The 24,691-nt window shown below is 31.8% G+C and overlaps 3 protein-coding genes across 3 annotated transcripts; 2 read left to right on the forward strand and 1 right to left on the reverse strand.

Moving 5' to 3' along the window:
* The first annotated feature begins 10,213 nt into the window (after positions 1-10,213).
* Positions 10,214-11,681, forward strand: LOC125820087 (zinc finger protein CONSTANS-LIKE 4-like). Its single transcript, XM_049499502.1, has 2 exons — positions 10,214-11,018; positions 11,106-11,681. Exons 1-2 carry the CDS (start codon positions 10,278-10,280, stop codon positions 11,439-11,441), a joined length of 1,077 nt encoding a protein of 358 aa, XP_049355459.1. The 5' UTR covers positions 10,214-10,277; the 3' UTR covers positions 11,442-11,681.
* Positions 11,682-16,513: 4,832 nt separating this feature from the next.
* LOC125819935 (pentatricopeptide repeat-containing protein At5g66520-like) lies at positions 16,514-18,441 on the forward strand. Its single transcript, XM_049499338.1, has one exon. The coding sequence runs from the start codon at positions 16,555-16,557 to the stop codon at positions 18,439-18,441; it is 1,887 nt and encodes a 628-aa protein (XP_049355295.1). The 5' UTR covers positions 16,514-16,554.
* Positions 18,442-18,771: 330 nt separating this feature from the next.
* Positions 18,772-24,468, reverse strand: LOC125819936 (probable protein phosphatase 2C 59). Its single transcript, XM_049499339.1, has 9 exons — positions 24,360-24,468; positions 24,075-24,247; positions 22,074-22,201; positions 21,003-21,101; positions 20,753-20,911; positions 19,749-19,835; positions 19,567-19,658; positions 19,103-19,177; positions 18,772-18,984 (listed from the first exon to the last, which is right to left on the reverse strand). Exons 2-9 carry the CDS (start codon positions 24,155-24,157, stop codon positions 18,826-18,828), a joined length of 882 nt encoding a protein of 293 aa, XP_049355296.1. The 5' UTR covers positions 24,158-24,247; positions 24,360-24,468; the 3' UTR covers positions 18,772-18,825.
* Between the last annotated feature and the right edge of the window lie 223 nt (positions 24,469-24,691).

Genomic DNA, 24,691 nt, shown 5'->3' on the forward strand with positions numbered 1-24,691 from the left:
TCTTGTTGTTGATATTATTGATATGTTCATTCATTGCATAAATATGTACTATATTTATAGGCAACTAAAATTAAGAAAATTAAACCTTGTCCGAAACTACTTAGGAATTAATTATAGGGTTTAATTAGTTGATTCCTACTTGGAATAGGATTAATAAGATTCTTTTTTTCCATAAATAACTATCTTATAAATTAAAAAGTAAATTGAAATTATAATTAATAAGTATTTTATATAACTTTTATGCAACTTAATAGAGAAGATAAACGTTTTTATTGGACATCTTTAGTCACACATGACACAATTGATTAAAAATAGAGAATAAATATTTTTTTGAAAAGTTTATCTAACTTCATTATAAAGAATTAATAAATAAATATAAATTACTTAATAAGATATATTAATTGTTTGTATACTTTGTCTACGCGTTAAGCATGTAAATTGTTTCTAATTTTATTAGTTATAATATTTTATTTTACTATTTAGATATTTTTGCCAGAAGTTTAAGTAAAAATAATTGAATGGATGAGACTCGAAAGTAATGAGAGATGGGCTTTTGTTTTACTAAGAAAAGTATTTTATTAGCTTACATCAATACCATATATATCAATTCTAATTTCTATCTATCCTTTCAAATAGTTACGTATTTTATCACTAATTAAGAGTTTTCTAACATATATTGAATAAAATATACGTAGATACATGTATATTTGCTATCAGATACACTAAAATACGAAGAGAGGGAGACGAACAAGTTAGTCACGTATCCCAGATACATGTGAATCACACTATATACATGTATCTAGGATACCTAATACATAGGAGAGTGGAAAGCGATATGGGAGGGAGGTGAGGGAGATTTGTCATATATCCTAGATACATGTGAATCCACTTGGATACAATGTATTCAGAACAATTACACCTAATTTTGACCCTATGTATTCCGAGATACATGTATCTGGAAGTATCTAGACACACCAAAATCTGATAAGATTCGTAATATTACAAACTTCATGTTATTGTCAATACAATTAACTCCTAAACTAATGAATTTCCTATCATGTTATTGTCATTGGTTAAGTTGGGCTAATATGTGATTCTGAATGACAAACTTCATATCCTGTCCAGCCCAATTCATTGACAACTACATAGGAATGTTTAAAAAAATTCAAATCGAGTATTTTTAAGAATTTGAAGTTTATGTATTTTGAATTGTAATGCGAGGACTTCAATTACTAGTAACTCGTTAATTTATTTTTCGTATAAATTTGATAATTTTTTTTAGCAATATACATGATTTTGGTGAAAATTTATTTAATTATATTGAACCATTGCCCCATTCATTATATTGAGAATAATATCAAAATTTAGAGATTCTTATCGAATATACAAATTTCCAATACTTCAAAAAAACAAAAAAAACACACGAAATACTAAAATAAACAAATTAATAAATCAATTTTTACATAAATCCTAAGTAATTATATAAAGCATACCCTCTTAGTCCAATGAACTAAGAACAATATATAGAAACTATGTACTAAATAAACAAATCAGACATCCCATCATAAAACAAATACAAAAAGGGTATGCCAATAATTAGAAACATAACGGAACTAATAATAAGACAAACATTCTCGCTGCGATATCGCCTTTTTCGACCATAACGTGCATCGGAACCCTTAGGAATAAAACTAGTCATCGAAAGACATTGTTTGTTGAGAGTACGACAACGTCCATTGATGATCTTTTCTGGTGACACCATTTAATTATTTCTCAAAAAAAAGAAGCAAACGAACACAAAAGAAAAAAAATTACTAGATTTTATTTTGCTTCTTGTTTTTGATATGTTCATACAATGCATAAATACGTAGATATTTATAGGGTTTATTATTATTTTTCTTTAGTTGTTTCCTACTTGAAATAGATTTTGTAATAAAAAAACACTATTTTTTACCCTAATTAATGTCAAAAAAGGAAGTGGATTCCTTGTAGGGCATGGAGTGCCCTCATGAAGATTTAATTAAAAATAGCAATTAATTAAATTAAATATTTTATAATATGATTTAGTTTTAAATATATTTTTAAATAAAACATTTATAGACTTATAGTACCTTCATATGGATAAAGATCCGGTCAAGTATAATTAGGTCAAGTAATGTTCAATGGCCTTATAGATTCATGTCATGTGTGCTATATAATAATTTATGGTTGAGATCCATTTAAATTATATACTCATCTTAATAATAAAAACAACAAAGCTGTCAACTATTTTTATTTTGTAAAACTATCAAATAAAGCAATTAAGTGTACCCAAGCTAATATTTTCCAGAAAAAAAATTAAGATTGGCAGAAATATGTGAACTTCCTGACTTTTTACCCGCCAAACCTTGTACCTTTTGAGAAGACCATACCAATCAATTGAAAATATGCATTCATTTTTTATAAGTATGGTAAGATCAATGCTGCAGGTTTGTTACTGAGAATTCACAACATCCCTTCATTTTATCACCCTTTTTACAAGTATTAGTAAAAAATATAAGTACCAAGCATCATTTATGTGTCCAATCAAGTTGGATAGAAATGACCAATAAGGGTTGTGGTGGAGTAGTAAGTACTCCTTCATCCTTAACCAAGAGGTCTCGGGTTCGAGTCTCCTTGGGTACGGAGTCTCCTTTGTTAGAGAGCGTTTTATCCCCCAATGTGGGACTTCCCGGCCCGAATCCAAATTTAGTCGGGCTCCAATATGGGTGTATATTGGACACCGGGTGGAAAACCAAAAAAAACAAAGTTGGATAGAAATGATACTCATCAATAATATTTTTAGTGTAATTTCGTAAGTGTGATTTAAAAAGGGTAAAGCGTACGCTAAAGTTTTTTATATTTCGTAGAGATAGAGAGTTTGTTTCCATTAGACCTTAACCTTAAATAAAGCTACCAAAGAGTTCAAAAAATGGGGATACAAACAGGAGAGAATAATCGGAGCAAAAAAACAATAGTGATAGACTGATAGTCGATATCGGAGAGAAAGAAACTAAAAGAATAGTGTTAATATTGCTTTATTTGATAGTTTTAAAAAATAAAAATAGTTGACGGCTTTGTTGTTTTTATTATTAAGATGAGTATATAATTTAAATGAATCTCAACCATAAATTATTATATAGTACACATGGCGTGAATCTATAAGGCCATTGAACATTACTTGACCTAATTATACTTGACTGGATCTTTATCCCCTTCATATGAGGTGTATTCATAAGTAACTATGACAAGATTCTTATCATTTTGTGTTTTAATTCAAGTATTATTATTAGTATATGTATTGGTTATTTTATTAAATAATTTATGTTCCCTTCTGTCCCGCTTGATGGACGAAATCTTCTCTCTAATCAACAACCAAACAATCCTAATGATATGATTAAATTACTCTATAATAAGCATACTAATAAATAAGAGTAACTTACAAAAATAACTATATTTATAGGGTTAACGAATATCAATAGCTATAAATATGTTATTTACAATAAATGACTACAATTAATATCACTTTTTTGCTGTATTTTTGTATAGTTTTTTTATTTATACATTAATACATCTTTTAAGTACAACAAACTAAATAAGGAATTGATTCTAAATATAACACACTATCCTTACATTACTCCCATACAATGAGCAACTTCCCATAATTAACTTTATAACTAAAAATTACTTATTTAAAGACATATCAGGTCATATTCTTTATCAATTTAACAAAAATTGTGATACATCATACTCAATTTTCTTGTTGTCTCCATATTTCTTATTCTGGAGTTGTAAAGATATTAATAATTTTTTTTTTGTTAATTCAAGTTATTGTATGTAAACAAATTGTTGAATTTGTGAATGAAGGTTAAGTATTTCGATTTTGAATAGGTGAACTACATGGCAATATATACACTAGTTGTTAAACAAAAAATGAATACACCAATATAGAATACAATGAATACATTGTTGTTAAACACAAAAATGAATATGTTGGATACAACTATACTTGTATTCCAAATCAATATTTTATCTTGGATATAGTACTTATCTATCTAGATATAACTGTATTCGCAAATCAACATTTCAACTTGTGCTTATATAACAATGCAAGTATCTATGTATATAAATATGGATACATTTCAACACTGTTGTTAAGCAAAAATATGGATACAACATTAGACAAATGAGCAAAAAAGATACAATTTGTGGGTATCAAACTGTACAAGTATGGATACATTAGACAAACGAGCAAAAAAGATACAATTTGTGGGTAGTTCTAAATAAAATTTTGAAAAGGCCAACAATATAGTATTGATGTATCCAACTATACTTGAATTTCCTAATCAACTTTTTAAATTTGACAGAGTACTTATGTATTCAAATATAATTGTATTCACAGATCAACAGTTCAACTTGTGGTTATATAATAATACAAATGTCTATGTATATAAGTATTCTACTATATACAAAATTGACAATCAAAGAACCCTCAATCTCACTTTTGTTCATGTTTTTCTTGTACTCATTTTTTAACAACTATATACATACGAAATCAAATTTTCTGACAATTTCAATACAAGAGGACAATCCATAATGACAATGGCACACAATACATGTGTTGAGATAGATAAGTAAATGACATTAAACTAAAAAAAATAAAGCATACAAATCTCAATTGCATTTTCCTCTTGTTCCTTCACCCACTTGAATCAATATTGTTGACTTTTCTCCTTTTTTCAAGATTAGTTTTCACTTCCGAACGTTTTTTCCTCTTTATTAATTTTGCATGTTCGATTTCTTCAAGCAGATTTAAGGGTATATGGTCATTAACCTTTTTTGTTCTTCTTTCGTTCTCCATTGCAGCAATAGAGCCTGGATTTTTGGCTTGTTGTAGAGTAATACACAAATCAAAAGAAGGTAGTTCATCCAACAATTTGTCAAATAATTGTATACCTCTAGTAACCCTCATCGGAGTATCAATTTCAGCCATTGAAATGGATAAACAAATTCTTGAATCAAAATCCTATGAAAATAGAAGAAAGTGTAGATGTGTTGATATATAATGCTCATAAAAACGAGATAAATATGTAATTAGAAGATACCTGATGGATACAAAATCACAAAAATCACTCCTGTAGTGATGTAAAGGATCTTGAATTTGGGGTAAAAAATCAAAAAACATGTGATGTATGAATATTGATGAAAGAGAAAAATTTGATGATGGTAAACATGGGAAAAGATCACAAATGTGCCTGCCATAATTAATTAGGCATTCAATAATTACTTTCCTATTTAATATTTATTTATTATATTAAACGGAAAAGGATCAAAACTATCCTCAAACTATTCGAAATAGAGCAAATATACCCTTCATTTCATTTTTGGCTCAAAAATACCCTTGTTGTTAACATAAGAGTCCACAAATACCCTCCAAGTTAACAACCCCGTTAACCTCATGACGTGGCATTTGATGTGGAAAAATAAGCCACATGGCTCAACACCTAAAGATCCACACGATTGCCACCTAAGCTATCCATGCCCATTAACCCTTTACCCATCCCACTAAAGAGACCGACCCGTTCCCAATTAAAGGTTAAAGAATAGAGATTATGGCTGCTGCAGGTGTTGATTATGGCTGCCAAAAGGAGCAGATTGCCAATCTAACTCATAATGCTGAACAACTTTCTCTTAGAAACAGCGACCCCAAAAATGGCACAACCGAGATTAAGAGTGAAACAGTTGAGAGAGTTGCTATTCCAATCTCGGGTCAAGTGATATTAAAGTCGTTGCAGCAGATGCATCTGCGTTTAGTTTTGGAGATGATGAAGACTATGAATGTGAATGGGTCGGTCCATTTAGTGGGGTGGGTAAAGGGTTAATGGACATGGGTAGCTTAGGTGACAGTCATGTGGATCTTTATTCCACGTAGGACGCTTACGTGTTGAACCATTTGGCTTATTTTTTCCACATCAGATGCTATGTCATGAGGTTAACGGGGCTGTTAAGTTAGAGGGTATTTGTGGTCTCTTATGTTAACGGCAAGGGTATTTTTGAGCCAAAAATGAAGCGGAGGGTATATTTGCTCTATTTCAAATAGTTTGAGGCTAATCTTGACCCTTTTCCGTATATTAAATATATATTAAAAAAATTATTTATTTGTATATAATTAATTTTGCTATTGATAGTCTAATTATATCCATATAACATGAAAAAAATAAAAAATTATATGGATGTTTGCCATATTATAGATACAACGAAAAGTATGTTTGTTCTCATCATTCCACTAATCTCTAATGACATAATTAAAATATTCTTTAAACATACTATAATTGGTAGAAACAAAGTCAAAAAGATTTGTTAACACCAAACTCTAATCAAGAATTAATTGTGATATCTTCTGTGATACGATAAAAGGTACTTTCGCTCTTATTTATCCCATCATAATTTTAATTAACGTAATTAATCTATCTATAGACTATAAACATACTATAAATGATAGGAACAAAGTAAAAAAAATATTTATCCTATTTTTTAAAAAAAACAACCTACTTTCCTCTTTAGTCTATTTTTAAAAAATGTCATTTTTTTCTTCAATTTTAGTTTTTTATGTAACATGTTTAAGGTTCCATGATCAAAAGACATTTTGATATATTTGACATAATTTTAATTTAAAACTATAAAATTAAAAAATCTTTTTTATTTTTTAAAATATCATATCGAGTCAAACTAAGTATTTTTTTTTAAAATAGATAAAATAATTATTAACACTACTATGAGTGCCCCCACCGTCCCACGTGAAGCATTTGTTGGTATTGGTTGATAATAAAGTCCCAAACCAATGAAACACTTTATAGTGGCATGGGTATTTTGTTGGAGTGAACAGAGTTATACAGATATTAATAATATCGAAATTAGTTACGCAAAGTGCATTATGTAGCTTATACTCCCTTTGTCCTAATTACTTGTCCATTTTTTCTTTTATAGTTGTCCCTAATTACTTGTCCATTTTGACAAATCAAGAAAGAACAATTTTTTTTACCTATTATACCCTCAATTAAATGACTAATAACTTTGAAAAATATAGAATTTTTCATCCACTTCATAATTAATAGGGGTAAAATGGTAAACTCACTATGTCATTAATTAATTTCTTAATAGGTGTGTTGATTAAAAAATGGACAAGTAATTAGGAACATAGAGAGTACTAGTTTTATTTTTAATATTGTACATAATAATATATAGATTCATTATATCATAACTTTTATCTGGTTATGCAGAATTGAAAACTGATAACAAACATCATCTCTAATGTGTTGAATTTTATAAAGCATATAACAACCAAAACACTATCAACTATGATACTAAGTTATATTAATTTTAATAAAATACATGAATAATTCACTTTCTAAGTAACAATCAAGTGATTTATAAAATATTTTGTGTGAAAAATACTCCGTAGTGTTTAATCGGAAGTGAAAGTGTTCTCTAAAAATATTTATAACATGTTTTTGTTTTTATGCTGTTTCAAAATGAATATTATATTTTATAATTAAAAATAATTTAATTTCAAAATTCATTTTTATTGTTAATAAAATGATTAATAATCACTCAAATATCTAAGATTTGTTCTAAATCATAAATTTTAAAAAATAGTACTAATATTTATTAACTTAAATCTTGTGTCAGATACCACATAAATTGAGATAAACAAAATATTTTAAATAGCTATCAACACATAAAAGCAAAGTATTTATTACGCAGTTCGGCCAAACATTAATTAAATTATTTGTTAGATGTCAATTACTAAAGTATTCCACTTAAAAAGTACTTTAAATAATACTTATTTTTGTTAGATAATGTCCTCTTATCCTTCTTTCTTGGAGAGTTTGAATTGTATAATAAAAAAATTGTGATATACCATACTTGTTGATCTGAATATAAATTATTTTATTACGGGTAAAATAAAATTTCAAAGCTAAAATTATTTTCAATTATAAAACTATGACCATTTTAAAAACGAATTAAAATTTTTTTGTCTCATGAATTGGGATATACTATATCATACACATATATATGTCATTTAACTTGGACTCAACTGACATTTATGTTCTTCAATTTTGGGTGTGCACAATTAGACACTTAAACTTGTATAAAGTTAAACAGATAGACAACTGCATCTTACGTGACATCCTACATGATGATTTGTGTCCTATATGTATTATGCCACATATGACTCATGTGTCTACGTTATTGAAGTTTAAGTGTTTACTTGTACATAATCAAAGTTAAAAGACATAAACGTGAAAATGAGGTCGAGTTTAAAAGACATATTTATCTATTATACCTATAGATATAGTAAATGTTTTCCGCGATGACATTACTTTGGGACTACGTATGTCGCCCTTGCTTGGGTTCAAATCCGACTCTCAAAACCCCAATTCTCCATCTATCTCATTTGCATAATATTGTGTTAGAGATCATATAACTTAATTTCTCTCGAGATCACATTTCTAACTTACTTACCACCTACGCAGAACTGAACTGAATGTAAGTATCGAACATCAAATAAAAACGAAAAAATAATAGCAAGTATACTTCTCGTGACTCTTGAAAAGCTTCAAAAGCCAACCCCTACAAAGTGTACAAATTTAGTCACGAACCAATTTTTAAATATGGGACCCACATACACTAGTAATGGGTCCCACATTCATTATGAAGTTGGAGTTTTTTTTTCATATAAAGCCAAACATGTCTTTAATAATTATTCAATCCAAACACGGCTCTTCTTACTTGTGGACCCCACTACTTTTATGCCCAAAAAGACAACTCATTTTTTTTCTCATAAAAAGACAATTTATTATTTTCCCATCTTTAATTAATGCTTAAATTTGTTTGGCTATAAAACATCCTACGTATCAATTTCTTATTCGTCGACTTCCAAATATCCCTCTCATCTGAAATAACTTTTGTTTAAATAATTAAATGGTTCGAAATTTTTTCACCTTTAGTAAATTAGATATCTCGAGTTTAAGTTTCAAAACATAATAAAAGTGTATTGGAAGTGCTTACCGCCTCTAAAAATGAATTACAATGCGTGAAATTGAATTTAGTCAATCTACTAATATAAATATCAAATATTGCGTAAAAAAAAATTCAATCAAACAAGAGGATAGTATTGAAAACTTAAACTTGACGTAAATTATTAGTTTTGCTCTCGAATTATTGACAATCTTAATAACACTTTTCTACTTGACTAACTAAACTTAAATACACCTCGATGTTATGTCATGTTATAGATCGGGGTGAATTTTAGTTTAATTAGATTAAGTAGATGAATATTTTTAAGACCGTTAATAGATGAGTAAACAAACTAATAATTTATACTATGTTCGGGGGTGTTTTCAATACCTCTCTTTAAACAAAAAAAAAAAAAGAAAAATGATAAAATTGATCTAAATAGACACAAAATAACTCCTTAAATATCAACTGAATAATTTTAATTTTTTTAAGTATGCTAAAGATAACACTTTCAATCTATGTCAAATAATTATAAAACATTATCGATAAAATTTATGGTAATTATGAGAAAACAAAGAAAATAGCAAAATTCACATTTTATAGGTTTAGTGTAATTTGCAAAATTTCATTATTTCTAGTTGGATGCAATTTTTTTTAGGTGAGACATGGATCGTCTTATTGGGAACAAGTTCTTTCGAAATAAGTTATTTAATTATGTATATGAGATAATTTATCTCATTATTAAAATATAAATAGTGAAATAAATAATCTCCTAACACCTCCAAACAAATATAAAATAAAATAGTCATATGTTTTATCCGTTAGATTATTATACTATATACCTCACCCCAAACGACTACTCAGTGTTGAGTATTATTCTTTGTGTCGAATATTTTAGAATATGATGGATTTTTTTTGACTTTATCTTTAAACTTTTTCATTGTTTTCCTAAAATCAAACTAATATAAATTAGTATTAAATATTTGACAAAGACTAAAAATATTTAGTTTTGGTAATTTTTTAAAAATGAAAATTGATTAATACATATTTAATTGATTATTTTGTAGCTGTCCTAAAATGTAAGGGACCATTTTTGTCATTTTCTCAAACAAAGAAAACTGAGTTACTATTTATTACTTATATATATTAGTCAGTGTTAGTAATAAAAAATTAATTTTGACAAAAAAGCAAATCAAATTTTGATTCTCTCACTTAAACAGAGAAAACTAACCGAAATAATGGGAACGGAGAATTGGAGTTTGACGGCGAAGCTATGTGACTCATGCAAAACGACGCCGGCGACGGTGTTCTGCCGGGCAGATTCAGCGTTTCTCTGCTTAGGATGCGACTGCAAAATCCACGCAGCGAACAAGCTAGCGTCAAGGCACGCGCGTGTCTGGGTTTGTGAAGTGTGTGAGCAAGCTCCGGCGATTGTCACGTGTAAGGCGGACGCTGCTGCTCTCTGCGTTACGTGTGACCGTGATATTCATTCTGCAAATCCGTTAGCTCGTCGGCATGAGCGGTTTCCGGTAGTTCCGTTCTATGACTCCGCCGTCGCGAAATCTGACGGCGGTGGTGATGCCGATGCTGATGCTGCTGCTGATGAGAAGTACTTTGATAGTACTAGTGAAAATCCTTCTCAACCGGAGGAAGAAGCTGAAGCAGCGTCGTGGATACTTCCGACACCGAAAGAAGGAACTGATCAGTATAAATCTGCTGATTACTTGTTTAATGATATGGATTCGTATTTAGATATAGATCTAATGTCATGTGAGCAAAAACCGCATATTATTCATCATCAACAGCATCAACACGGCCATTACAGCTCCGACGGAGTTGTGCCGGTACAGAACAACAACAACGAAACGAGTAGTCATTTACCAGGTCCAGTCGTTGATGGATTTCCTACCTACGAAATCGATTTTACTGGATCTAAACCTTACATGTACAATTTCACCTCTCAATCCATTAGCCAAAGTGTATGCATCTACATCTTTTCTCTTCAATTTCCTTCTTCCTCTTCCTTCATGTGAATCGATCTCATTTTGCTTTTGTTTAACTAACAGGTTTCATCATCATCTCTTGACGTCGGAGTTGTACCGGACCACAGTGCGATGACGGATGTATCAAACACCTTTGTGATGAACTCATCTACCGGTGCCGGCACCGGCACCGAGGCTGTACCGAATGCAGTTTCCGGTTTAGACAGAGAAGCAAGGGTAATGAGGTACAGAGAGAAAAGGAAGAATAGAAAGTTCGAGAAGACGATTCGATATGCTTCTAGAAAAGCTTATGCTGAGACTCGACCCAGAATCAAAGGGAGATTCGCTAAACGTACTGAAATTGAAATCGATTCACTCATCGCCACCGATGCTTCATACGGCGTCGTTCCGTCGTTTTAATTTTTATATGTAATTATCATTTGTAGTTTTAAAAAAAACATCGAAGAAAAAATCGAATTTTCTATTTTTTTTTCTTTTTTTCTTCTTCACGTTGTTGTTGTTAGTGAGGAGGATCGTAACTATGTGTATATATCTAATTTTGTTTCCTATTTTTGTATCAAAACGCTATTAAAAAGATTAGAAATTTGTAATGGATAAATTTTGTAGTGAAATATTAAAATTGTATTTTATTTAGTTTAATGATTTATTTTTGATTTTTTTAAATAGTTATGAACAATTTAACGACAAATTAAGGCGAAATAACCTGAGAAACCATTACACGTTCGAATTGTAAACTACTTTTCTACTCATGATTTTGTCGACTAAACACTTAAACTTTGTAAAACTCAATTTTTTAAACTCCTCCGACTGTTGACTGAGCTTGTGTAGCAACTTGACGGCTGAGTTTCACACATATAAGGAGAGTGAATAGATGAATTATGATTTATAGACTAAAATCTATGGTAAGGAAAATTTTAAATTAGGTTATTGTCAAAATATGTTTTGACTTAAAAATGATATTTATTCTTCCTGTGTAAAATCAATTGCTTGATTGGTGAAATTTTTTGGATTTTAAAGTGGCTACAATTTCAGTTTCTTAATCTTCCATTTTCAATTCCTCCAAAAATTGTGATTTTATTATTAATTCATAAATCTTCTTTTTAATCTTTGTTTCTAGAGGTAAAAAAGAAAGATTTTTTTTTTTTTGGCAAGTTATTCAACTGTAATGAAGTTTTAATGGGAAGATGTGACTACATGTGGAAAGGTGCCGAGGTATTATGGTGGTGTGGTGGTGTTGAAAGGTGAAAATTTTGGGGATTTTTATTGTCAAAAAAGAAATTATTATAAAAATAAAAAATGACATGGCTAATTTTATCTGACATGGAGCGTGACATCAAAGCGATTGAGAGTCACAATGAGTTGGAAGGGTTCAAAAGGTTGAGTTTTATCAAATTTAAGTGTTTAGTTGGCAAAGTCGTGAGTAAAAGGGTCCCGTTTACAATTTGAGTTAAGTATAAGGGTCTTCTTAGTCATTCCGCCTTAAATTAATGATGAAATTTGATTTGATGATTTTTTTTTTTAGTGAGCGGCATAATAAGTGAATGCCAATATATCATTGAAAATAGTAATGCATATTCCAAAATTTACTTTCCTAAGTAATTTTAATTGCAAAACGAAGTGATATAGTCCAATATTCACACATAGTTGATATGACGTTTCAATAGCAATCTATCATAATGCATGATAAATATTACTATTAGCTAATTTCATTATTATGAATCCATAATTTACTTCAATTTTTTCATCATTTTCTTGGATAATACATTGAGCTTTCTTTGAATCTCAACATTGTGTGGGGAGTCTGGCATCAAAATGGACATTTTTTGAATCTAAAATATCAAAAGCTCTCTAAAAATACATTTCAAAATAGATAGTTCGTCCATTATGTACAAACTGTAACTACATCTATTGATACCGCGATCTTAGTTCAAAATACATCCAAAATAATATCACATAAATTTTAAGATAGTTCGTCCATTTATGTACAAACTGTAACTACATCTTTTGACACCGCCATCTTCATTCTAAATACATCCAAAATAATATCACATAAATTTTAAGGTAGTTCACCCAACAAATGGGAGAACCACAATTCTTTTATTAACTCCTCACGTGAATACTCTTTGCATTCACAAACATTTGATTCACGTGAGGAAGAAAGATACATAAATTCACATAGGGAGTTAATAAAAAGAATTGTATGGGTAAATTATCTTTAGTGTTTACGTGATATCATTTTGAATGAATTTGGAGTTAACGGGGATGATAGTGTTAAAAGATGGTAGTTATAATTTGTCCATAAATGAGTGATCAATCCTTTTTTTTGTGTGTTTTTAGAGAATATCACTTTTGATAGCTAAAGTTCGAAAAGTATCCATTTTGATCCCAAACTCTTATGCAGAACCTATTTAAAGAAAAAAAAAATACTTCCTATCCAAAAAATTTATATCATGAATTCAAACTTAAGACTTCTGCTTAAAGAAAAAACGAACTTTATTCATCTCATTATATTTCTAGATAATATCAAATTATGAATGGATTCATTCGATGTCAACATTGAGGGATAAGATCAATGGACTTTTCACAACACTGCTGTCATTTTACTTGGACAAAATTAATAGAAGACTATTAATAATAATAATAATAATAATTATTATTATTTATAATAATAATATTTAATTCATCTACTTTTTTGTGGACAGAAAATTAAGAATTGACACTCTAGTCAATGTCCAAAATAATGTCAAAACACATGGCCTATGTTCATGCATTAGTCTTTTTCAATTATAAATAACTAACCCAAAAGGAGAAAAACAAGAGTTTAATTAAAACTTTGGTATATTTGTTAGAGTCGTTTGGTTAATGAAATAAGATATACAAATTAATTTGAAAAGTATTATTATTAAATACATTTAATCTCCAATATCTTAACTTGATTTTTTGTTATTTCTACAAGATAAAATAAATTAATTTAATAATTATAATTTTGAGATAATTTAATCCGCGAACCAAACGAGTATGAGAATTATTAGATTTTGGGAGGACCGCATAGTATATCAAAATCTGAAAGCTTATTGGTAGATTAGATTTTCTCATATCTTTGACAAAAATGAACGGTCCTCTAATTACCAACTCCCTAATAAATAAATAAATTAATTAGTTAATAAAAAGAAATTGACACAAAAAAAAGATAGTATTATCACTATATTTTAATAATTTTATGCACTTTCTGTTTGGAACTTCATTAATTTTTAAGTAATTTTCTGTTTGGAAGTTCATTATTATATCCCAACTATATGAATATAAAAATTGAACAATTATTATATATTATTATTATACTCACGTTAACTTGGCTTATATATGTCATACATTATACGGTGAAACACTTATTTAAACTTACTTAGATTAAGGAAACTATTTTAAATTCTTATAAATGTGTATAAAATGGAATAATGTCAAATATCTTATCTACTTTTATCTTTTTTGTTTGAGCTTAATCCATTCTTTCTCACCTACTTGTTTAGGTTATTAACTTATGAAGAAATATGAAATCGTCTTTGGTAGGAACAAATATAGAGAGTTGTTATATATTAAATTTTTTATAGAATGTTAATAAATATTTGAATGTGAATTCAGTTATTATTAAAGTATTAACTTGAAATCGTTATAAGAATTCATAAATTAAACTTCAAATCGAATCAATCTATGATCTTTGGTAAGAAGTGGTTCATCACTTTATCTCCAAAGTGAAAATTTTCAACATATCATTATATACCCGAGCTTCAAAGAGGGTGTCAAATACTAAAAGGGAAACCAAATTGTGAAATATTTCGACATAAGACTATATAGTTGAGTTTCAAAGTAGGTATATTTTATTCATTTTATATCTCTCCCCTCCCCCTCCCCCCCACCCACCCCACCCCGAAACCACAATTCTAATTACAATATAAATACATTAAGTAATTTCTATTTAACTTCCATATCAACTATTGTATCTAAATCAATTTTAGTTTATTAGGTGATCTTTCAATATAATTGGTCAAAGTCAAAAGTTATATTAATTACACCTTGTTCTTTTTTTCAAACATGTTAATGAGTATCTAGTCCTATAACATGTCCATGTGTATATCATTAATTAGTTTCAAACACAACACAAAAATATGTTGTTTTTTTTGTTAAAAGAAAAATATGTTACACATATCATCAATTGCAATAATATTCTCTTAGAAGTCACATTAACCCTACTATGGAAAAATTTCAAAAAATAGTTAACATTTCAAATAAATGCAGTTAATCAACTTCAATATTCCAACTCCAAATTAGGCAAATGCCACCTCGACAAAACACGAAAAAAATGTTGGTTATATATAAAAAATAAGCCTTAATTAAATCTTAGTGACTCGTATTTAAAAAGCTCTGCAACCAACTTTCCAAGCTAGCTTACAAGTAGTTTATAAGTAGCTTTTGCGAGCAACTTTTTGAATTAGTTTATAAATTACCATCAACTCCCTCAGCTAGCTTACATGTAGTTCTGCGAGCAACTTACTAAAGTAGCTTATAAATTACAATTAACTTCGTGAAGTAACTAATAAAGCAACCGCCAAGCAGTGGCGGAGGCAGGAATTTTATCAGGGGGTTCGAAAAAAAAAAGATGTTGTTGCCTAGAATTGAACCCATGACCCCAAAAGCTCACATAAGCGAAATCCTGAACCCTATAACCGTTGAGCTACTCCTTTGACATATGCTTAAAGGGTTCAATTTTAAATATATACACATACACAAAAAAATTGATCTTATATATATAGTGTAATTTTTTTACCGAGGGGGTTCATCACACAATGTACATTAGCCCCTACCGCCAAGTAGCTTTGCGAGCATTTTCCTGAATTAGCTTATAAGTTACCATCAACTTTCTGAGCTAGTTTACAAGTAGCTAGCTTTGCGAGCAACCTCTTGAATTAGCTTATAAATTACCACCGGCTTCCTAAACTAGTTTACAAGTAGCTCAACAACTTACTAAAGTAGCCTATACATTACGACCAACTTCCTGAAGTAACTAACAAAGCAACCGACAAGTAGCTTTGTAAGCAACTTCCTAAATTAGCTTATAAATCATCACTAGCTTCCTCAGCTAGCTTACAAGTAGCTCTACGAGCAACTTATCGAAATAACTTATAAATTACGATCAACTTCCTGAAGTAACTAACAAAGCAATCGGCAAGTAGCTTTACGAGCAACTTCCTAAATTAGCTTATAAATCATCACTAGCTTCCTCAGCTAGCTTACAAATTGCTCTACGAGCAACTTATTGAAATAGCTTATAAATTACGACCAACTTCCTGAAGTAACCAACAAAGCAATCGGCAAGTAGCTTTGCGAGCAACTTCCTAAATTAGCTTATAGATTGTCACCACCTTCCTCAACTAGTTCTACGAGCAACTTATCGAAGTAGCTTATAAAATAAGATCAACTTTTTCTTGCAAGTAGCTTTGCGAGCAGCTTACAAATAGCTATGCAAGCAACTATTACCTCTGTTCTTCAAGTTATTCCTACTCCACAATCTCCATTGTCACACCAAACTAGCAACAATACCTTAAGGGGCTTAGAATCATGTTCATCAATGTCGCAACTCAAACAATTCCATGCCCAAATTGTCAAGCATGGCCTCTCCTATGACAATGACGCAATGGGTCGAGTTATTAAGTTCTGTGCAATATCCGAATTGGGCGATTTGAATTATGCAGTCCAAGTGTTTGATAAATTGCCTGAACCAGACCCTTTTATATATAATGCTGTTATTAGGGGTTTATTGAAATCTCAAATGCTGAGAGATTCTTTGTTTTTTTACTTGTGTATGTTGGAACGTTCCGTTTGGCCTAATAGTTTCACTTTTCCTCCTCTTATTAGAGTTTGTTGTATAGACAATGCTGTGGAAGAAGGTAAACAGATTCATGGTCATGTGGTGAAGTTTGGGTTCGGGTTTGATCGGTTTTCGCAGAATAATTTGATTCATATGTATGTGAATTTTCGTTGTTTGGAGGAAGCGAAGAGGGTGTTTGATAATATGTGTGAGAGAGATGATGTTTCTTTGACTACATTGATTAGTGGTTATGCTCAATTGGGGTATCTTGATGAAGCTTTTCAAGTGTTTGATTCGATTACGGAGAAAAGTTCTGTTATTTGGAATGCTATGATATCAGCTTATGTGCAGAGTAACCGGTTTCATGAGGCGTTTGCTTTGTTCGAAAGGATGGGGTCTGAGGGTGTTGTGGTTGATAAGTTTCTTGCTGCTAGTATGTTGTCAGCTTGTACGCGACTTGGAGCGTTGAAGCAAGGTGAGTGGATAGTTGAACATGTCAAGAAGAGTGGGATTGATCTGGACTCGAAATTGGGTGCTACGATTATTGATATGTATTGCAAATGTGGCTGCTTAGATAAGGCTGTTGAGTTCTTTAAAGGGTTGCCAAGAAAAGGAATATCGTCATGGAATTGTATGATTGGAGGGTTGGCGATGCACGGAAAAGGTGAGGCTGCCATTGAGGTTTTGAAGGAAATGGAGAGTGAGAGGGTAGCTCCAGACTACATTACGTTTGTGAATCTACTTAGTGCTTGTGCTCATTCAGGGTTGGTTGAAGAAGGAAAACACTATTTTCGTTACATGAAAGAAGCGTATGGCATTGAACCTGGCATGGAGCATTATGGATGTTTAGTTGATTTGCTCGGAAGAGCTGGATTACTGGTAGAAGCAAGAAGGGTCATAAACGAGATGCCTATGAGTCCCGATGTAGGTGTATTGGGTGCTCTTCTTGGCGCATGTAGGATTCACAAGAACATAGAGCTCGGAGAAAAGATAGGGAAGCAAGTGATCGAATTAGAACCTCAGAACAGTGGTCGATACGTGTTGTTAGCTAACTTATATGCCTATGCAGGTAGATGGGAAGATGTTGCCAGTATAAGAAAGTTGATGAATGACAGGGGAGTGAAAAAGGTCCCTGGCTTCTCCATCGTTGAATTAGAAGGCGTTGTTAACGAGTTCATTGCAGGAGGAAGAACTCATCCTCAAGCCAAAGAGATATATGCAAAAGTAAACGAAATGCTGGACCGTATAAAATCTGCAGGCTATTTTCCAGATTCTGATGGAATGCAACATGATATTGATGAGGAAGAAACAGAGAATCCTTTGAACTATCATAGTGAGAAACTAGCTATTGCTTTCGGGTTATTGAAGAGTAAACCTGGGGAAATTCTTCGAATCACAAAGAATTTACGCGTTTGCAAGGACTGTCATCAAGCAAGTAAGTTCATCTCAAAGGTTTATGATCGCGAAATCATCGTTAGAGATAGGAACAGGTTTCATCACTTTAAAGGTGGAGAATGTTCTTGTAAAGACTACTGGTAACGACATGGTTGTTATAAAAATGACTGTTATAGAAAAGTCGGACTATATATACATACTTCTGTTCACTTCATATATAGATATAATATAACAAATATTGTTATACACTGGTGAATCAAAATGCAATAAAATGGGAATTACAAGAAAACACAGCATATATTTGCAAGCTACTAACATAGAACAACAACAAATTTGGATTTTGACTATGCCAGATTCACTCTTGAACATTTCTTACAAGTTAGAGAAAGCTTTGACAATGTTCAATTCTCAAGGTTCCTTACATCATAAACCCAGAAGTCTCTATCTATATTCAATATTTACGTAACGTCCTATGGGATGGGTTTTCTTGTCGTCTAATTACCACGAGTTAGACGTGGCAATTACTTTTTAAGCCGAGGCACCACGTGAGGAACCCTCTTGGCTACCAAGAAAACGGACAACCACAATGGTGATGTTATCTGCACTGCCTCTTTGATATGCTTCCTGCATCAGCCTCTTAGCTGCATCTTCAGGATCTTGGATCGGCTTAACCATCGAGACAGCCTCCTGTAAATTTATTTGTAATGTTCAAACTGGGAATTGACTATAAACTACTTGATATTTAGAGTGAAACCATGGCGATGGATTGGATATCTAACGCAGAAAAAAGGGAAGAATTATTAACCTCATTCGTCACAACATCCCAGAGTCCATCACTTGCAAGGATGAGAAATTCAAGAGAGCCATCAACCTTTTCCTCCTGTGTTTTGAACAGAAAATTATGTCCGCAAATACAACAAAAACATTAGGTATATAAGATGTGGAAAATATAAAGAGCAATAAAGATTCAATCAACGTGTCTTCCAAAAAGAAACATGCTATCAGCTGCTATCGAAAACTTAAGACATGTCCTAAAATTATAATGAGATGGAAAATGCAATCAAGCAGGAAGAGTCTGTTGGGCATAAGGCTGAAAAAGATGGGAATGTTATACAATGAGGACCAACTACTAAACAGTTTCCGAAATGTGCCAAAATATACATCGAGAAAATAGGTTGAAAAATATAAATACATTCACACAGAGCATTTGATATTCATTTCGAAACATGTAGTCATATATTGAAACAATAAACAAGTTCTTCAAGTCACCTGTATTTCTGGATCAGCGACAACGTACTGCTTTAAAAGTCTATCGCCAAAAGCACGAGAAACAGCAAGTACACCTCCAACTCTCCAGGTACCTGCAACACAATATGTTATGTTTAGACTTGCACGAGATTTAGAAAAAAATCAATCGACTAAAAACGGACTGTCAAATGTGATGGGCTTACCTGCCCACATCACAAAACCTCCAGCATCTTCAATGCGCTGTCGCTCATCTGTTTGGTCAGGCTTGTGGTCTCGAGAAACAGCAATAGCTGAGAATGAAATTAGCATCCCCAATCAGGTGACTGAGTTAAACTACACGGTCATAATGAATTATTAATCAAAGATGTACCGTACTGTAACAGACATTTAAAAAAAAGGGCAGTCTGGTACACTAAGTTCATGCTATACACGGGGTTCAGAGAAGGGCTGAACCACATTGGGTCTTATGTTAGCAACCTTATATTGCAGAGGCTAGTTTTGGGGATTGAACCCTTGACCTCCTTGTCACACTGCAAATTTACCATTGCATTCATTCGCCAAGATAGTATAGCAGGATTATAAAGATTACCAGATCAACTTAGCAAGTAACAACAACAAACTGTTCATGGGAGTTGAAGAAGAAAGAGAAGAAACGAACTAGCACCAATTACCAATTTCTTCAAGTTTTAATCTTTGGCAGTGGTTTCTCGATCAACCATCTGACTTATTCAAAACAATGGTGAACCAAGACATGAAGTGCAATGCAAAAGAATGCCTTCTTATTGGATTAAGAAATATGTATTATTGGAAGTGCTAGCATGACATCTTCCATATTCCCACAATATTTCAGGACATACCATCAATATGCAAATGCACTTTTATTTTACTCCATTCTCTCTAAAACAAAAATTAAAGTATCCCATCTTGTTCTCCTGACTTCAAAGAGCAGTGAAACCTTACATTTACAGTGCAGGTCATCATAGTGTTAAGACCGAGTAATTAGAAAAGTAAACCTTAATAAGAATAACTTACCTTTAGACATATTTAGTACGACAACAACCAAATATCGCGGGATACCAAAATCATAACAAACTCTTGAGGTTGCTCTAACCCAGATATTATATACCAAAATGCATCATACTTTTGGGGTGAAATACTATGAGCAGGAACCAAAAGCCAAATAAGAATCAAATCGCCTAAGCCTTACCTGTGCCACCCCTGCAGATAACAGCTCTAGAATCGCCCACATTTGCAACAAGTAGACGATCGCCCACAAGTATGGCAGTAGAAGCAGTTGATCCAGCATCTTTGTGCTGATTGTTTTCTGATTTCAGAAACTCAGAGTCTGTATGGTTGTATGCATCAGCTGCAGAAACAAATATATGAATGACAAAAGATATAGATAAGTTGTTTGTGAAAAGGAACATAGCAAGATACTTCACAGTACGTCAACATACCTATGGCAGATTTGGTGTCAGAGATAAATTTTGGATGCCTAATCAGGTTACTGAAAAGGTTGTGTTTCACATATTCTGCAGCCCTAGCACCTCCATGACCTGAAATAAGAGCAAAATGCAGGTAAACATATCCAATTGGAAAACATTTGACCAACTTTGCATGAAATTGGAACTGTCTAATTATTATCTTTAAGCAGCCTCCAAAAAATTAACAAAGATATACACATTGGTATTGCACCAAGGGCAAAAATGAACCAGCAAGGATCTAGACGTTTTAGAGCAACAAAAGATGCAGCAGATGCGGCAGCCGGGGAGGAAAAGTTGCATGAGGAATTTGAGAGGGAGTAGGAAGCTTCCTTCTTAATTTGATGAATTTATTAAGGTGCAGATGGTGATTGCTAATTGGAAAAGATAGTGTTTTGGGGGAGAAGGTGGTGTACGGGTGAAGGAGATGAAGATGGTCATTTTTATTTAAAATTTATTTTGGGTAATAATACCATGCGGCGTTGGTCTACTGAAGGATAACTTTATTCCTTTGGTCAAAATATTTTTCCTAAAAATTATTTTTGGGTTAAAAAAATCATGTGGCATTGCTAAATTGGTTGTTTCTCCATGTCAATGCGTGTGAACACACACATCTTACTTTGAGATTATTGAGAAAAACGTGTCTAAATGGCACAATTTGACTAAAGATCTAATGTTCAAATGGAAACAAATTTAATTCAAGTGGCTAGATAGAATTTCCGAATTAGTTTAGGGGTCCGACTGTCTATGTATTTGGCCCAAAAAAATGCTTGTAAAAGACAATGGAAGCAATCCTCAAGCTTCGCCTTCAAAACCCAATATAAACAGAAAAAAATATAAGGATCTATGAAGTATGAAACAGCATTGATCCAACCACAAAATTTAAGACAAATTTATAGTCATCAGACTGAATGTCTTACTTGCCAAATCTTGAATGACACAGAAATGCTTAAACATAAAAACAAATGAAGATATGTCTTTTCTCATTCACTCTAGTTCATGCACTTCATTCCAGTCAGGTAGAAGTTACAGAGAAAGAAGAGTTACCATCAAAAACTCCAAAGAGACCAACTACCTCTCCATCAACGCCATCAATTCTTGTCTCATAGAAATCCTCCATGGAGGACCTTTTTCCCGGCGAGCTAGCATATCCATAGCTAAACTTCCCATTTTGACTGCAATGCATAGCACTTGTTAGGCTATAGTTTTGCAACATTGTGCATATTATATAAACCTCCATTAAAGCTCAAACAATCACAATGATAGCAATTTGAGAACAACGATATAAGGGATTTCTGGATAAGATGGAATGTGGAAAAGATCAGTCAGAATATAATTTTCAAAATGTCCTGAACAAACACGACTGCATATAACCTGAATCACCATAAATTAGTTTTATGTAAGGTCAGAAAATTGCCAAAAGTTACTCCAATTATCTCATGGTAATTTCCAGTGTCTTGTTCAGGTTTTAACTAGTATTTGTCATATCCAGTCAGATAATATTGTGAATGGAACTTGAATAATATGGATTTGATAGCAATGTAATATGATCTACATTCCGTTTTTTAAATGTGAACCTTCATATGGATACCAATATGGACTATACGGTAACCTAATTAAAAGCTGAACTTGGTATTCCTATTCAGGCATGGTGCACAAGGACATTATGTAAACAGGTAACTACTTTATTAGAGTACAAAATTGATATACAGTAAATTAGCAGCTTCTTTGAAAATGGTGTTCGTAAGCGGTAAGAAAAGAAATATTAGTAAATAAAACAAGGATTTCGAGTCATAGCTCTCATGCATTCTCAAAACTTCTGATTTTCTCTCCAATTATTCTTCAAAGTCAATAACACATCGGTTGCAACTTAAACATGTACTTCCTTATCTTCAGGGACATATGGCAAAATAATAGTTCTTTCAATGCAGAGACAGTTTAACACGTGTTTCAGTAGCAAATATGAATCGGTACTTGCTTGTTTACATACATCTCCATGATGAACATTCATCAACTAATTCACGTAAGAGCTAACACATGATACAGATCACACATTTCATTCACAAAAACAACTCATAACCACATTCCAGGAGAAGAAGAAATAACATCAAGCCACCAAGTTCAATCATCTCCTTTTTCGCTAAGTTTACCCATCTATATCGGTCTCCCTCTTCTCTTAGCTTCCTAAACGACTAAGCAAATCCAAACCCAAACGTCAAATCCAGCCGTCAAATTTAGTTGGAATCCAGCAAATGACAAGCCAATTTTAGCTCAACGACAAATCACCCCTTTAAAGGGTTACGACAACTAAAACTAGACATGCATTCATCACCCAAGAGGAAAATGAATCAAACAAATATCACCCTAACGAGGAAACGACAATTCATTAATAGCTAACCGAAAATAGCCAACAGAACTTTCAACATCCATATAAAATTAAACACAAGTAAATAAACAATTGGGTGTTCTTTATATATATCAGGGGCATAGCTAGAATTCTAATTATGGGTTCAGAAGAACCAATATCTTAAGCAAAAAAAATGCATTTTTTTTATAACCATGATCCACGGATACCTGCCACCTCCCACCAACAACACGTATAAGGGCACATCTAGAGTTCTGGTTATGGGTTCAGAAGAACCAATATCTTTAGCAAAAAATTGTTTTTTTTTTTAACCGTGATCCACGGATATCTACCACCTCCCACCAACATGTATAAGAGGCATAGCTAGAGTTCTAATTATGGGTTCAGAAAAACCGATATCATTGGCAAAAAAATTGTATTTTTATCACAACCATGATGTCCACGCCAGCTTACGGCACCTCAACTATTTCCTCGGGATACCTATCACCTCCCACCAACAACAAGTATCAGGTACCAAATAACCTGCAATTTTTTCTACAATTCATAACACATAAACTCAAAATTCCAAATCCGTCTCCGATTTACACAACCATTCTGCATCTTGCACACATAATTTTCCAATCAAATTAACAAAAAATCATCAATTAAATAAATCTGTAAAATAAAAAAGGAATCAAAATCACCTTAATCCACCGCCACTAACAGGCGCATCATCAGCATGAACTTGATTAGAAGAAGATGACAACACCGAATTCAAATAACCCATTACGATCCACCGAAAAATCCAAATTATCCAAATTGCAAATGCTTAATTATCACCAAAATACATTTCAATCAACAAAATTAACAATTGAATCTGCCAAAAAAACACAAAAATATCAAAATTCTATTCAGATCTAAAGCTAAATACATAAATCAAACATGAAATTAATGTATAATTAAAGATAATAACATTTGTTGAAATTTACCTAATTCAAAAGAGGAAAATAACCCAAAGAAAAAAAGGAAATAAGCAAATGAAATTAGAGGGAAAAAAAAGGAAGAGGAAAATGGACAAGAAAGAAAAAAATAAAAGGGTGCGGTTGGGGTTGTTAATTTTTTAAAATTATTTTGGTAATGAATTAGGTAAATGATTGTAATGTGGTTATGTTTTGCCTCAAATATTCAATAAAAAAATGAAAATATTTTTCAAGTTAATATCTTAATTTTAGTTTCGGAAAAGAGTCAAAAAATTTCCTGAACTATGCGAAATAAATCATTTATACCCTTTGTTATATTTTGGGATAAAAAATTGCCCCAA

Source organism: Solanum verrucosum, unplaced genomic scaffold (assembly GCF_900185275.1).
Source record: "Solanum verrucosum unplaced genomic scaffold, falcon-dt-bn FXZP01000229.1, whole genome shotgun sequence".
NCBI lineage: Eukaryota > Viridiplantae > Streptophyta > Magnoliopsida > Solanales > Solanaceae > Solanum > Solanum verrucosum.

Bases quoted from the DNA above. Each gene is read 5' to 3' on its own strand.
- LOC125820087 (XM_049499502.1), top strand. From the start codon at position 10,278: ATGGGAACGGAGAATTGGAGTTTGACGGCGAAGCTATGTGACTCATGC. The intron at 11,019-11,105 runs GTATGCATCTAC...TTTAACTAACAG, and splicing joins CTCAATCCATTAGCCAAAGT to GTTTCATCATCATCTCTTGA.
- LOC125819935 (XM_049499338.1), top strand. From the start codon at position 16,555: ATGCAAGCAACTATTACCTCTGTTCTTCAAGTTATTCCTACTCCACAA.
- LOC125819936 (XM_049499339.1), bottom strand. From the start codon at position 24,157: ATGGGTTATTTGAATTCGGTGTTGTCATCTTCTTCTAATCAAGTTCAT. The intron at 21,102-22,073 runs GTAACTCTTCTT...CTCTTATTTCAG, and splicing joins TCTCTTTGGAGTTTTTGATG to GTCATGGAGGTGCTAGGGCT. The intron at 19,178-19,566 runs GTGACTTGAAGA...TTCAAAACACAG, and splicing joins TCGCTGATCCAGAAATACAG to GAGGAAAAGGTTGATGGCTC.